The sequence below is a fragment of the Vidua macroura genome, chromosome 6 (assembly GCF_024509145.1).
Source record: "Vidua macroura isolate BioBank_ID:100142 chromosome 6, ASM2450914v1, whole genome shotgun sequence".
Lineage (NCBI taxonomy): Eukaryota > Metazoa > Chordata > Aves > Passeriformes > Viduidae > Vidua > Vidua macroura.
The window spans coordinates 57,789,323-57,801,732 of record NC_071576.1 but is presented as its reverse complement, the minus strand read 5'-3'; the positions used below and the strand labels follow the sequence as shown (position 1 = coordinate 57,801,732).

Below are 12,410 nucleotides of genomic sequence, written 5' to 3'. Positions count from 1 at the left end.
ATCAGAAACATAATGAAGAATTTCTCTTAAGTTTCTGCTACCTCTAGTTAAGGGTTTGGTGTTTGACACTCTTGGTCTAGGTACTTAAATAAATGTTTCCTGTTTGCATTGTAGTAGTGCATCCCTTGCAATTCCATTAAACAATGAGCAGGAATGTTTTGTACTTTCCAATTCCAATGTGACTGAGTTGTGCTAACTGCATAGAGCAATATCAAATAGAGTCCTTTTTGATTAGTACTTAGAGCTGCCTTTATTCCATACACAGCAGTGTAACAGCTCCTTTAGCCATTGTGGTGTTGGCATAAATTGGGTAGTGAAATGGAGGGGCAGATCAAACCATGTGCATTGGTCAGGTAGCAGTGGGATGAATGGTGAGTTTTTAAGGTACATGATAAAATAAGACACTTAGAGGTTAAGGCAATATCTTATTAAAACAGGATAATTTTTTTTTTTTTTTAGCAATTAAACAACTCAGGGGAAAAAAACAGCCTTATTTAGCTCTGAAACAGAAGCAACATTATCTCTTGGCTGTAGGGAAAAGAATAGAGAAACAGGTAATTTCTAATATCTAAAACATGGAAAAGAGAGGCAGAAGGGAGATTAAAAAAAATTCCTAAACTACCTGAAATCCACTATGTTTGCCTGTGTCCTTAGGCCTATTTGCTACTCTGGCACCTTCATGGCTGGTGGCTGTGGCTCTTCCTGATGGCCTTTCTTGTGCTGTCTGCTCCTCACAGAGCAATTCCATTCAAGACACAAGGTGTTATTGTGATATTTTGCAAGGAGAGGAGTTACTTAACTGGCTGGGAAAGCTGTGTCTAGTGCTGTTCTCTGTTGCACATTTTTCTGCTAAAATTCTGCTGATGGACATCTGAAATGAGCAGTTTTTAGAGCTGTACTGAATCACTTGGAGCCATAAAATATTTTTGAACTATCAAATAAAAAAAAAAAAAGGCAAAAAACCAAAAAACAACCCAGGGAATCTCTTAAGTACAATGCTAGAAATACACTATAAATCATTACTAGTGGAATGTATAAACACTGGGCATTTTAAAAATTATGTGAACGAAAAATATCCAAGTTTGTAGTCTAGTATCCTACACTGTTGAAAACACAATATAGGTGACCAGTTCTATTGCTATTTAAAAAATTATTATTATTACTATCATCCAAGACTATGTTTTTAAAGCTGCCTGATGGAGGAAAAAAGTCTTTCTTTGGCATAACAACCTCCTTCAAACATAAAGATAAGTTATCGAAATTCTTTATTCAGGAAAATATTTGATAAACTGCTAGTGTTGTTATAACAACTAACTACTTCTGTAACATTATGGTTCTATGAATTCTTTTTACCATGAGACAGTTTTCATGAGAATAAATTGTCCAGACAAACATATCCACCACAGTTTATTTTTTAGGGAGCACCACAGACATCCCATATCACCTGAGACCTTTATTATGAAAGCCACACTTAAATACACACAAAAGATCTCCATTATAAGTCTTGTTCAAGGATTTTTTGTCCCCCTCTGTCAAATATCTCATGTGGAAGAATGATAATGGTTTCAATAAATAAAACAGTAAATTATGGTACAATGAAGGTATCTAAGTAAGTTATTCATTGCTGTATATATATATATATATATATATATACACACATCAGCATCTTTGTACCCTTCTTTGGGCATTTGAATGACAGTGGGTTAATCCTTTGAGTTTTTACTCCCTTGTAAACAGAACTGTTTCTTCTGTTTGTAAACAGACATTTTTAAAGCAGCATGCAACTACTGAATGGAAATAAGCTAATCTACATGAGAAAGAACTACAGTGTCAGCATTTTATTTTAGGCACTAGGCTAGCAGACATCCTCCAGCCAGATATAAAAACCTTTTTGTTATATATTGATCTGAAGTCCATGCAAATAGTTAATGTAGTGCATGTTGTTAATAGCATATTTCTAATTGCTTCTTTATTAAAGATGAAAAATGAGCTGTAATATGGATTTGTAGAATTTATTTCAAGTAAATAAGATGTTCCTCTGCAAGAATATTTGTTGCCAAAGATGTAATTATTAAAAAACCAAGGTTTCATATGTTAAAGATAGAGAAAATATGAGTATTTACAATCACTTATGTTTAAAAGCACTGCTAAGTTCTGTGTGTTTTATTTTATACTTCCATCAAGAACTGTACATTCTTCCCTTTAAACTTCTGCTTCTAGACATTTTACTGTGGCCTCAGGCTTAGTTTTACACTCTTCTATCTTATTTCCATTATTCTGTGTTTCCTTCTCAGGTGTTTGGTCATTTGATTTTGTCTCTTTCAGAGCAGTAGTTACAACGGTTTCTTTTTGCTGATTCTTGTTTAAAAATGGTAAGGTTTTCTTGTACCTTTAAAAAGAAAAAAAGATAGTAAAGCAGAAATACTGGCATAGTTTGGTAGTACTCAAACAGCTAGAATTAAGTTACCATACTCAAGCAGAAGTCTCTCAGAGGATAGTGGCATGCTAGATCATTGTGCTTTTTCCAGCAGTGTGCTTTCTGAAGAAATATTTTGGTATTTTTTAAAAAAACAGACAATGTGTATTCAGGATTTGTGGTACACAATGATAAAGCTGTCTGGGCTGGGGTGTGAGAACTGCACACTTTTAGTAGCATTTAATGATGTACTGTACTGAAGGTCTAAGTTTGACAAATGAGTTCAACAATTATTTTTTCTGAGCAAAATCATAGTGCAATAATAAAAACTTTCACCTTGAGTGTGACACAGGGAAAAAAAAAAAAGATAGAACTGCATGAAAAGGTTTATGTATCAAGAGATGCACATTTCAGTGTTGCTATTTTGACACAATTGGAAATGTTTCACACTAGGCATGATTGACCAGTTAAAAGAAGGCAATATTTTTTGTGTTGCTTTTCTAAAGCAGGGAATGGCAACAGCAACAACAAACTTATCTGCATAAAAACAGGGTTTAAGATTTTTTAAAATTTGTGCAACGCTATTATGTCATCATCATTACTTCTCTGCTCTTTAGTATGTATTTTAAGTATTCAGTGATTGCACTCTGGGAGTTAGTTCACTCCAAGAGAGGGAAAAAAAAAAAAAGCAACTTACTTTTTGATATAACAGACTGCAAGAACAACAGAAATAATGAAGAAGATGATTGCCAGTACAAGAAGTGCCGTGGGGATACCTGGAGATAAAAGTGATATAAGCACAGTGTTTTTATTTATGTACTTAAAGCTGATGTTCTGAAGGCTTAAGAGCAAAAGTCTGGATTCTTCTAAAACCAGCCTATTATAAGAGTACATACATGTGAACTGAAGAATAGAATATTAGGAAGATCAAAAGGTGAGTTACTCCTGCTCATTTCTTTCAGGATAGCCTAAAACTGGTATTTGGACAATCCCTGACAGATATTTGTCTAATCTGCTCATTGGAGGGTTTTTACAAATTGCTTGAAGAACAGATTCTTGTTATTAACCATTCTTACAGTTAGCATGCCTTTCCTCATATTTGGTCTGTTTCTCCACTGCTGTACATTAGGATTGCTTACTCACACCTTGTATATCAAGAGCAATTCTCCTTCAAACTTTCTTGGCTTCTTTTAGTTTTAAAAGCCTGGTGAGTTTTCCATTACACTGAGAGGGTTTGCCAAGATTATTTCAGAATTTTTTTTACACCAAATCACATTAACCAGAATGAACTTACACCATTTCATATTAAAATTTATCATAAAGTATAAAATCAGATCTTAGTTCTTCTTAAAAACCATTTTTAAATCCTTTGTCCTTTAAGCCTTGTTCTGCAAAACCAAAACACTCCTATTCTGCCTCCAGGTTTAGCTTTATCAAAATGGACACTGGAGCAGCAAACAAAAACAGCAGTGAACTGACTTCTACATAATTAGCTCTGTTCATTAAATAACTAGCACATAAGGCCTTTACCTCCAAAAACAACAGCATCATTCTTAAAGGCCAGGTGGGGAGTGTGCTTGGGAGAGTCAGTGGGCGAGTGCTCCTCTGGCATTGGTGTGGTGGGCCCCTCTGTTGGTAAGAGTGTTTCAGTCACACATACGACACGAAATCTCTTTTTCAGGAATTGTTCTGACTCAGTCACAGTCTCAGTGGGCACTGTTGTGATATTCTCAGTCAAATCAGAGGCTGAATATGCAGCTAAGTCCCTTGATGCAGTTGATAAAGGAAATGAGGTTGTAGTTGGGTCTGGTTGACATGAATTAATCTGGACATCTGCAGCAGGGAAAAGAAATATATAAAATTTGTGTTGGATGCAGTTTTGTACATACTGCACACACATTTATTGAAATTGTTCCTCAGTCTTTTCCTTCTGGAATATTTTTTTTTTTTGTTCACAAAAGTTTTACCCAAACCAGGCAAATATATCCTATTTCAAACATGTGGTTACAACTTAGATTATACAGCTTTTATCATTACTCACACACACTCCTTTGAGTAACTGTGGTACTCATTTTATGATTCCATACCAAAGACTATATCCCTCATGAAAACTACTTAGAGTAATACTGCACATAAAACCCAACAGCATAACCTCCCACAGAGTGGGGAGCAGCTTAACTGCAGGTTCAATGTTAAAAAGTATTTCAATTATATTATATATATATATGTTCAAATATATGCATGTACTGTTGATACTTGGAAAATTAATTTGATTTCCTGTAAAATAATGTAGCCCATAAAAGTTTCAAATAAATCAGGCACCAGTGTGAGATAATAAAGAGATTTGATTGTAAGTGGGGAGGAGAGAATGGGAAGTAAAAAACTTCAGGTTTGAAGAAAAATAAGTAATTTTCAGAAATTAAGTAATTTAATAGAAGTGGATGTTGTCTGTTTAAAAATGTAGGTGCAAGTGAAGTTTTATATGGAATTGGAAAAGCTGAGTTCTAAATCAGGCTCCTGTGAAAATGTGAAAATTCTACTTTGCTAGTGAAATTCTGCATTATGTAAAGCTATAACAATTTCACTAAAGTAACAATCAGGTTAACATAAATACCAGGGAAACGATGTTTTCCAAGTGAATCCCTTTGGGAGGTCTGATGACGCAGTCACCTTTACAGAGTGAAATGCCAAAGGGCAAGGGCTTGACACTTTTCCCACTATGGTTTTTCAAGAGCTTTTGGCAAGTTTTATGGCACAAGAAAATTGACAAAATGAGCTTCTGACAAATACTTTGAAATGAAATGGAATGAAATTGAAAGAAATGCCTAGAACAGACAACAGTTTGGAAATTAAGAAAAAGGACTGCAGAATCATCCCAATGTGAAAGAGACATTTAATGGTTTTCTAACCATTGAGCAAGCTTTACTTTCTTCACATACTCTAACAGTATATATGTATTTATTTTCTTTTAATTTAAGCAAAACAAAACAAATAATTTGGAGTTATTTGCTGCCTCTTTAGCATTACCCAATCTACCCAACACTTTTGATGCAGAATAACAGACATTCCACACAGTGAATGTGGCACAGGCCTTCTCTCTGCAGCTTTATCCTCAGTCTCTTTGGAGCCTCCAATGTTCACAGTTATCAGGCAGGGTCTCAGGTCTTTACATCTTTGCATCTCCATCTTTCTCCTGCTTTCCAACCCTTGTTCACACAGTGTTCCTGAAAACTTTCAGGATTTTTTTTTACATATCCTCTTGCTCTTGTTATCTAAAACTCATTGGCAAAGTCTAGGAACTGATTATAAATAATGAAATAATCCTTTTTGTGGGTCTAATTATTGAGATATTTGTCATGTAATAACCATAGAGATGGGACACAAGTAGGAACATAACATCTCTAGGTACTTATTTTTAGTAGAAGCCATTAAGAAACAATATTGACCTATTGTGCTGAGATGTAACTTGATATATCAAGGCCCAAGTTCTACTGTTGGACTTCAGTCTGTAAATAGCCAGTGAGGGGAAGGGCAGGTCTTTTCACACTTAGGGTGATGCAAATTAAAAAGAACTGTTGGATTTTACTGATTAGGAATCTAATTAATTTTATGGTCTCTTGGCAGTTCTGGCTTATAATTTAATTTTACTTAATGGATAGACCTCCCTTTATTAAAAAAAAAATTCCAATTTTCCTGAAGTACCTCACTCTTAGCCTTTTTGCAAGAGCAGACAGAATCCTCACACACAGACACCCTGATTAAAGATTAAGTCACTCTTTTTTAAATTATCATACCCAAATAATAAAAAAATATTAAAAACATTGAGTCAACATTAAGTAATGGGAAAAGCAACTCTTCCTCAAGAGCTTTAATGGCAGCACAGCACTGTTAATTGGGATTAACTGAATTCACCTTCTGCATTCCTTGGAAGCTTCTGAGCTAAGAAGAGCTGGACAATGTTTAAGACTGGGGGGGAAAAGGTCAACAAATTATAGGAAATTACTCACTTTTATGATTTTTTCATGCAGATTAAAAAAAATCTAATATAATCCAAAACACACAGAAAATGCAGTTGTCATGCTTACATACCTGAGGAATTGAAACAGTAGAGATGAAATTTTTTATCCTTGCCAGCATTCCATTGTGCTATTCCAGTTTTTCCCTGACCACATTTCTGGTTGGATGTTATCCGAGGAATAACAGCAAATCCATCTTTCACCCATCCATAGCTACAATAAAAAGGATCAGTGCTTTTAGTATGAGATTTATCACCAGCCTCAGCTGTGTGTGAAGGTGTTCACTAAAGGCAGTGGGCCACTAACTGATGGCACATACTTGCATGTTTCAAAGCCATGTTTCAAAGCCTCTTCAACTTGTATTTTACTTGCCAACTCTAGGTTGAATGAATTACATCCTTTACTTGCTTCTGAAAAATTCGCTTTCTGATCAAGATAAATTCCTATACCCTTGATCCTGCAAGGTGAATTAATGGAACCTGTAATTAAGCCATAAAATAGTCAAGGTTAGTATTTGAATATTAACATTTATTCCTCATGAAGAATTTAAGATCAACTGAATTGAACATTTTTTTTTAATTTCTAGCTTGAGGATAGCAGAAAACTAATTTCTAGCATAAAAGACATATTTTAAAAATATAATGTATTTTTAAAACACAATAGTCTGGGATTTCAAGAGGCTTGACTCATTAGACTAAATGTATATACAGCCTTTTTTTCTCTTTTCTTTTTTGAAATGAATTCAAGCTAGCTGTTGCACTAAGGCATTGATTCTGTTATGACACCCTTCTTATTGAGATGGTAAGGTACATAACAGCAAAGGAGTTACACATAATTTTTCATGAAATTAATATACCAATAAGACAATAAAAAATTTTATAATTTCTGATGTTCCTTATTCCTCTTAAACTCTTTTTTCTTTTTTTTTTTTTCCTAGCTTTGATGTTACTTATTCCTCCTAAACTCTTTTTTCTTTTTTTTTCCTAGCTTTGCATGATGCTTCCACCCCTCAGCCACTGTCAAGTGTTCCATTTACTGTGTTTGGCAGGCAGCAGGAAAAGAGGAGATAGGCCAGGTGAATGTAACACTTTTCCAGGCAGTTCATCCAGCTTTTTAAATAGCCACAGCTGGCACACTCTTTGTGACACTTGCACCAGCAAGTGCATAGCTCAGGTTACACCTGCTCTTCTTTCTCATCTGTGTTAAGGGCATAGGACAAAAATTCAGGATTTGGCACAAATAAGCATAAAGGGTATTACTATTTTCCCTCCATTTCACTGGGTGCATTTACTGGAAAAAAAAAATATTCTTTTGGAGTTACATACAGTAATTGCCCTGTCAAATGAAACATTTCAGCATTTCATTACAGACATGTCAGCTAACCACCAGCCACAGGTGTTACTTCCTTGCTCAATATGTTTGTCAGACTGTATTCACTAGGTGCATGTGCTAACGTGTATTTCACAAAATCTGTGCTTCAGAATACAGGCAGTCCATAAACTCTCAAAGCAGGATGAAGTGATGCCTCCAAATCCACCCCACGACTTCTTAACAAGACAAGTTAAACTGAATTTTATGAATGAAAAGATAGAACTGGCAGCCAAGCCACTCTTGTGATGAGAAGGGGATAAAAGGTGACTAAGCTTGTGTGGAGTGACAAGCTTTTAGCTCCTGCTCCCACTGGGTGTGGTGGGGCTGGAAATGGCTTTTGGAAAATGATGCATCTCTGCTGTCCTTACATTTAGTTTAAATATTTGGAAAACCTGTCTTTGAATCAAGTGGCTTTATCTCAGCAGAGAGGGAAAGCCACTGAACCCTTGAGCAGTGCCCTCAGACAAATTGTGGCTGCATCCAGCCCTGACCTGAACATAAGTCAAGCCCAAACACATTGCAGGGGGATGCAGAGAAGCCCTGGTGCTCAGTGAAGCTGTGTGTGCTGTTAGCAAGGACTTCAAGTCTACCTTATTTACTCTATTATTTTCCTATCTTCAGATTTGAGCCAACACAACTTTTAAAAAATGTAATGTTGAGAAAGGAAGCTTCTCAATGACCAACTTTACAAATTTCAAATAAAGCTGAGCAGCTGACTGAAAGGAATTTAATGAAATCTTAGAAAATTACCGAGGTACTTGTGAACTGCTACACTCATTAATCATTCAATTACAGGACAAATATTTTCACGTGTATTGCAGATTAGATACACAGCATAATATAGAAATTCAGTGCCAGAAACTTAGGTTGCAAATTATAAGAAAAGTGACTTTAGGATATGGACCAAAATTGTGTCTTAAAATTTGCTAGGCCTTTTAAAACAAAACAGTGATTTAATGATACATTTTGTAAAAGTTATGAATTTCACACTGTGAGGAAGGAATCAAAAAAGAGAACAGTAGCCTCTTCTAGTCTCATCATAGCTCATTAAATCACCTCTGAACTCTCTTCTAAAGATGACTGAGTTTGTGCAGGAGGCAGACTAATCCTTTAGAAGTACATTATCCTTTTTGGTCCACGAGCTGCACATAGCTGTACTTTAAGCTCTGCTCTATTTAGGTAACCTAATACTGGCACATTCTGCTCAGTATTTTGGTCTTGGGTTAAAAATTCGGTTTACTGAAATAGAGAAGACCTAGACAGAAGAATCTCACAGCAAGACAATGTTGCCATAGAACAGGAAGAAAATAGTTTAGTTTTTGTAAGCTGTGGATGTTGGTCTTGTTATGTATTAGTTCCCTTTTTGGTTTTTTTTTTTGAGGGGGGCAGCTGTTGTTTTTCTCTTTGCCTTGTGTCTAACCTTCACTCTGATTTATTAGAATTCCCTTTGGCTGCTGGTGTCAGGGAGCAGCAAGCATGAGGTTGCTCCACAAGGAAGGGGGCCAGGAGCAGAGGGTGATGGGCACAGTCCCACAGCACCTCAACAGCACCACGGTGGGGACGGTGGCAGATTTCACTGCCACCCAGAGAGCAAGACCACGAGTCAGACATCCAGAAAGTCCATTTGAGAACAGCAGGAGATGGTTCTACACATGCCTGAAGTCTATCCTGGAGATAAGGTTACCTACAGCCTAAATCCAGAGTCCATATGTGAAGCCCAGACAGCAAATTGCTACAGGAGGGAAAAAGCCCAGACAGCAAATCACTACCACAAAACAGCTCCAAGACACAGCTGGAGATCAGCCCTGAGCTTAACTGGAGCTCCTGGAGCCATGAGAGTGCATGAGAAGGTGTCCCAAGGAAGGGTACTTTCTCAAGCTCTCCTTTTCCCCAGTGGAAATTGTAGTGTTGGTTTTGCTAGAGGATACTGCTGTTGTTAGGTACTCCAGTCCTGTGGAATTTCAACAGGACTTGAGCATCTAATTCACTCAATCCAGAAGTCTTTCAGTAGGTGAGAAAATCAATTGTCTGCAGTAACTGTATATGTTCTTTAACAGAAATAGCACAAGCATTAAATCCTTGAAAAACAGTGAAGCATCTGGAAGCTTCTGGTGTGCATTGTGCTTCTGCAGATATCCCAGCAGCTACTGCAGTAAGGATGGATTCTGTCAAGTTAATAATGGAATTTGAAAGAGAACTGGTGTCATATTTTGCTCTGGTATTTAAAACTATACAAAATAAAGTTACGTTTCAATTGTTCTGAACTTAATCCTAAATGCAATACCAGAACTTTAAAATAAGCAGTTCTGTGGCATTTAGATTGAAAGGCTTCAGCATTTTCAGCAATTGAATTAGACCAACAATGAAAGTTTCCCTACATGCCAGTTTTTGTTGCACTGTATTCTCAAAGCCCTGTGGCTTCCTCTGCTAGAAACACATTTTTTTACACACATTCCTTCTCCACATTTTTGTTTGTAAATCCAGCTACTTTTTCCAAGACTTTAAAAAGTGGAACTTTACATACCTGTTACAAAGTAATTTTGAGCCAGGAACATCATAACCCAGATGAAAGACACTGCTGAGGTAACTCCAAGATCATTTGCCATTGTCACCAGCTTGGAAAACTCAGAAAAGTAGGAAATTCAAGGTAGTTTGTCTCCTGTGCTAAGGAAAGTTAAGGTATTGGATGCTGTCAGATGATGAGATGACTTCTGGAAAGCAACTTCGGCTGTCACTGCAGTGCTTCATAGAAAGAATGCCAGAGGCAGTGTGGTGACTGTCCCACTGCAGGGCGAGGTCACGGAGCGGAAATCCCTCATCACCCTTTCCACTGGCTTTCATGTGGGGATGGCTGGAAAATGTCACTGCTGCTGATTCACAAAGCACGGCTGAGGAAGGGAGATAAGGCTGTCAGACTGCTAAGTCAGTAAACACTTCGAAAGAAGTTTTTCTTTTGCTATTTTTTCCTGTTTTACTGATGAACAGATCATTATTCATGTTGTCTATTCATCTGGTAAATAAAACAAATCTTCTATTGTATCACAATATGCCACACAAGATTTTTCTTTTTTATTGGAATTGGAAAGGCATCCATTCCCTACTGTCCTATTTGTCTTGTTGGAGTAATTTTACTTTTTTTTTTTTTTCCTTAGAGTTCCAGTGCAAAAGTAGTTCCCACAACACAGAGGTAATATAAAACTTATTTTTTAAGAGATTACAGATACACTACTGTAAATGAGATTCCTTTTGAGACTATAGGTACAGAGGTGGCAGCCAGTGCCATCACTGCTGCCTTTTGTGACATTCCAACAAACAGAAATTCCCTTGGATTGATTCAAAACACAGATGATCCTCTCAGCTATAATTTAGAAAATCTTCAAGAAGTCTTAGCAGATTTTTTTTTCCCAGAGGTTCCAATAAACACAGAGCAGGAATGGAGTTCAAGGGATGGGCTAATTCCTTTAGTGTCAGTCATGTCTGTTGTATCTACGTATTCCTGACAGATGTTTGCCTAACCTGTTCTCAAAGATTTCCAGTGAGATTCCTAACATTTCCTCTAATATTTCCTCTTGTTCAGTGCCTCACTGTTCTTTACAGTTCAAAGGTGTTCCCTACACTAACTTGACTTAGCTATTCCCTGGTATAAACCTATCACTGCTTTTCCTGCTGGCAATGGACATGGAAGATAGTTGCAAAACATAAGGGAGTAAACTATTTTATGTTTTTAAAGAGTTCTGCCTCTGCTCCCAGTTTTCTTTCAGCTAAGAAACCCCTGCTGCCTCACTCTCTTGCTCCATGTGATGCCTTGCCAATGCCAAGACTAATTAATAAATTGCTTTTCCTGCTTTACAGTTCAGAATGGTGTCAGTCTTTTTATTATTGCAACGGTATGATTTTCTTACATCATATACAACTTGTTATTCAGCAAACCTTTGGATGTCCAGTGTCTCCAGGCTGTTTTCAGAGTCCTAGAAACACAAGTGTAACAGTGTAAAGCTACCTCTTTAAACTGTGGTTTGCATTTAGAAAGTCCCCAGCCAATATATGAGATAGCATTAACTTTTAATGGGGCACAGGCACAGCTCCTGCAGCAGCATGTAACAGGGTTATTAGATGGTGCTCTGTAACACAGACAGGGCCAGAAGAGAATGCTTGGGGTCAGTGAGATCATGTCTCCATCAGCAATGATGAAATGAAAATTGGGTTGCATTTGGGCTGTGATTTGGAACTGAATTTGGTAAAACTCAAGGAGATCTTTAGACAAAGTTCTAGCTCCAATTTCTGTTCCCTCCCTTATTGTGCTGTACTTACCTGCCTCTACAAAGCTATGGCAGTCAGATACTATAATCAGACTTAGCTCTCACTTGAAGAAGGCTGTAAGAGGATTCACTGGCATTTACAAGGTAGAAGCAGGAACTGATTATTAGTTATTCTGTAGCTCTTGTGGACTATAGACTGTGGCTGTAAAATACTGAGAACATTAAATGAAATCTTTCAATTGAAAATGCTTACCTTGAACTGCTAAGTATTTCCTAACATGAAAACTAATAAATAGCTGGGTTTCTGACATTTTAAAATTGCATGCTACTTGTCCTGACAGATCTTAA

The 12,410-nt window shown here is 36.8% G+C and overlaps 1 protein-coding gene across 1 annotated transcript; it reads right to left on the bottom strand.

Moving 5' to 3' along the window:
- LYVE1 (lymphatic vessel endothelial hyaluronan receptor 1) lies at positions 1-10,675 on the bottom strand. The gene is made up of 6 exons (XM_053980075.1): positions 10,328-10,675; positions 6,752-6,911; positions 6,506-6,645; positions 3,947-4,249; positions 3,114-3,192; positions 1-2,389 (listed from the first exon to the last, which is right to left on the bottom strand). Exons 1-6 carry the CDS (start codon positions 10,407-10,409, stop codon positions 2,203-2,205), a joined length of 951 nt encoding a protein of 316 aa, XP_053836050.1. The 5' UTR covers positions 10,410-10,675; the 3' UTR covers positions 1-2,202.
- Positions 10,676-12,410: the final 1,735 nt, after the last annotated feature.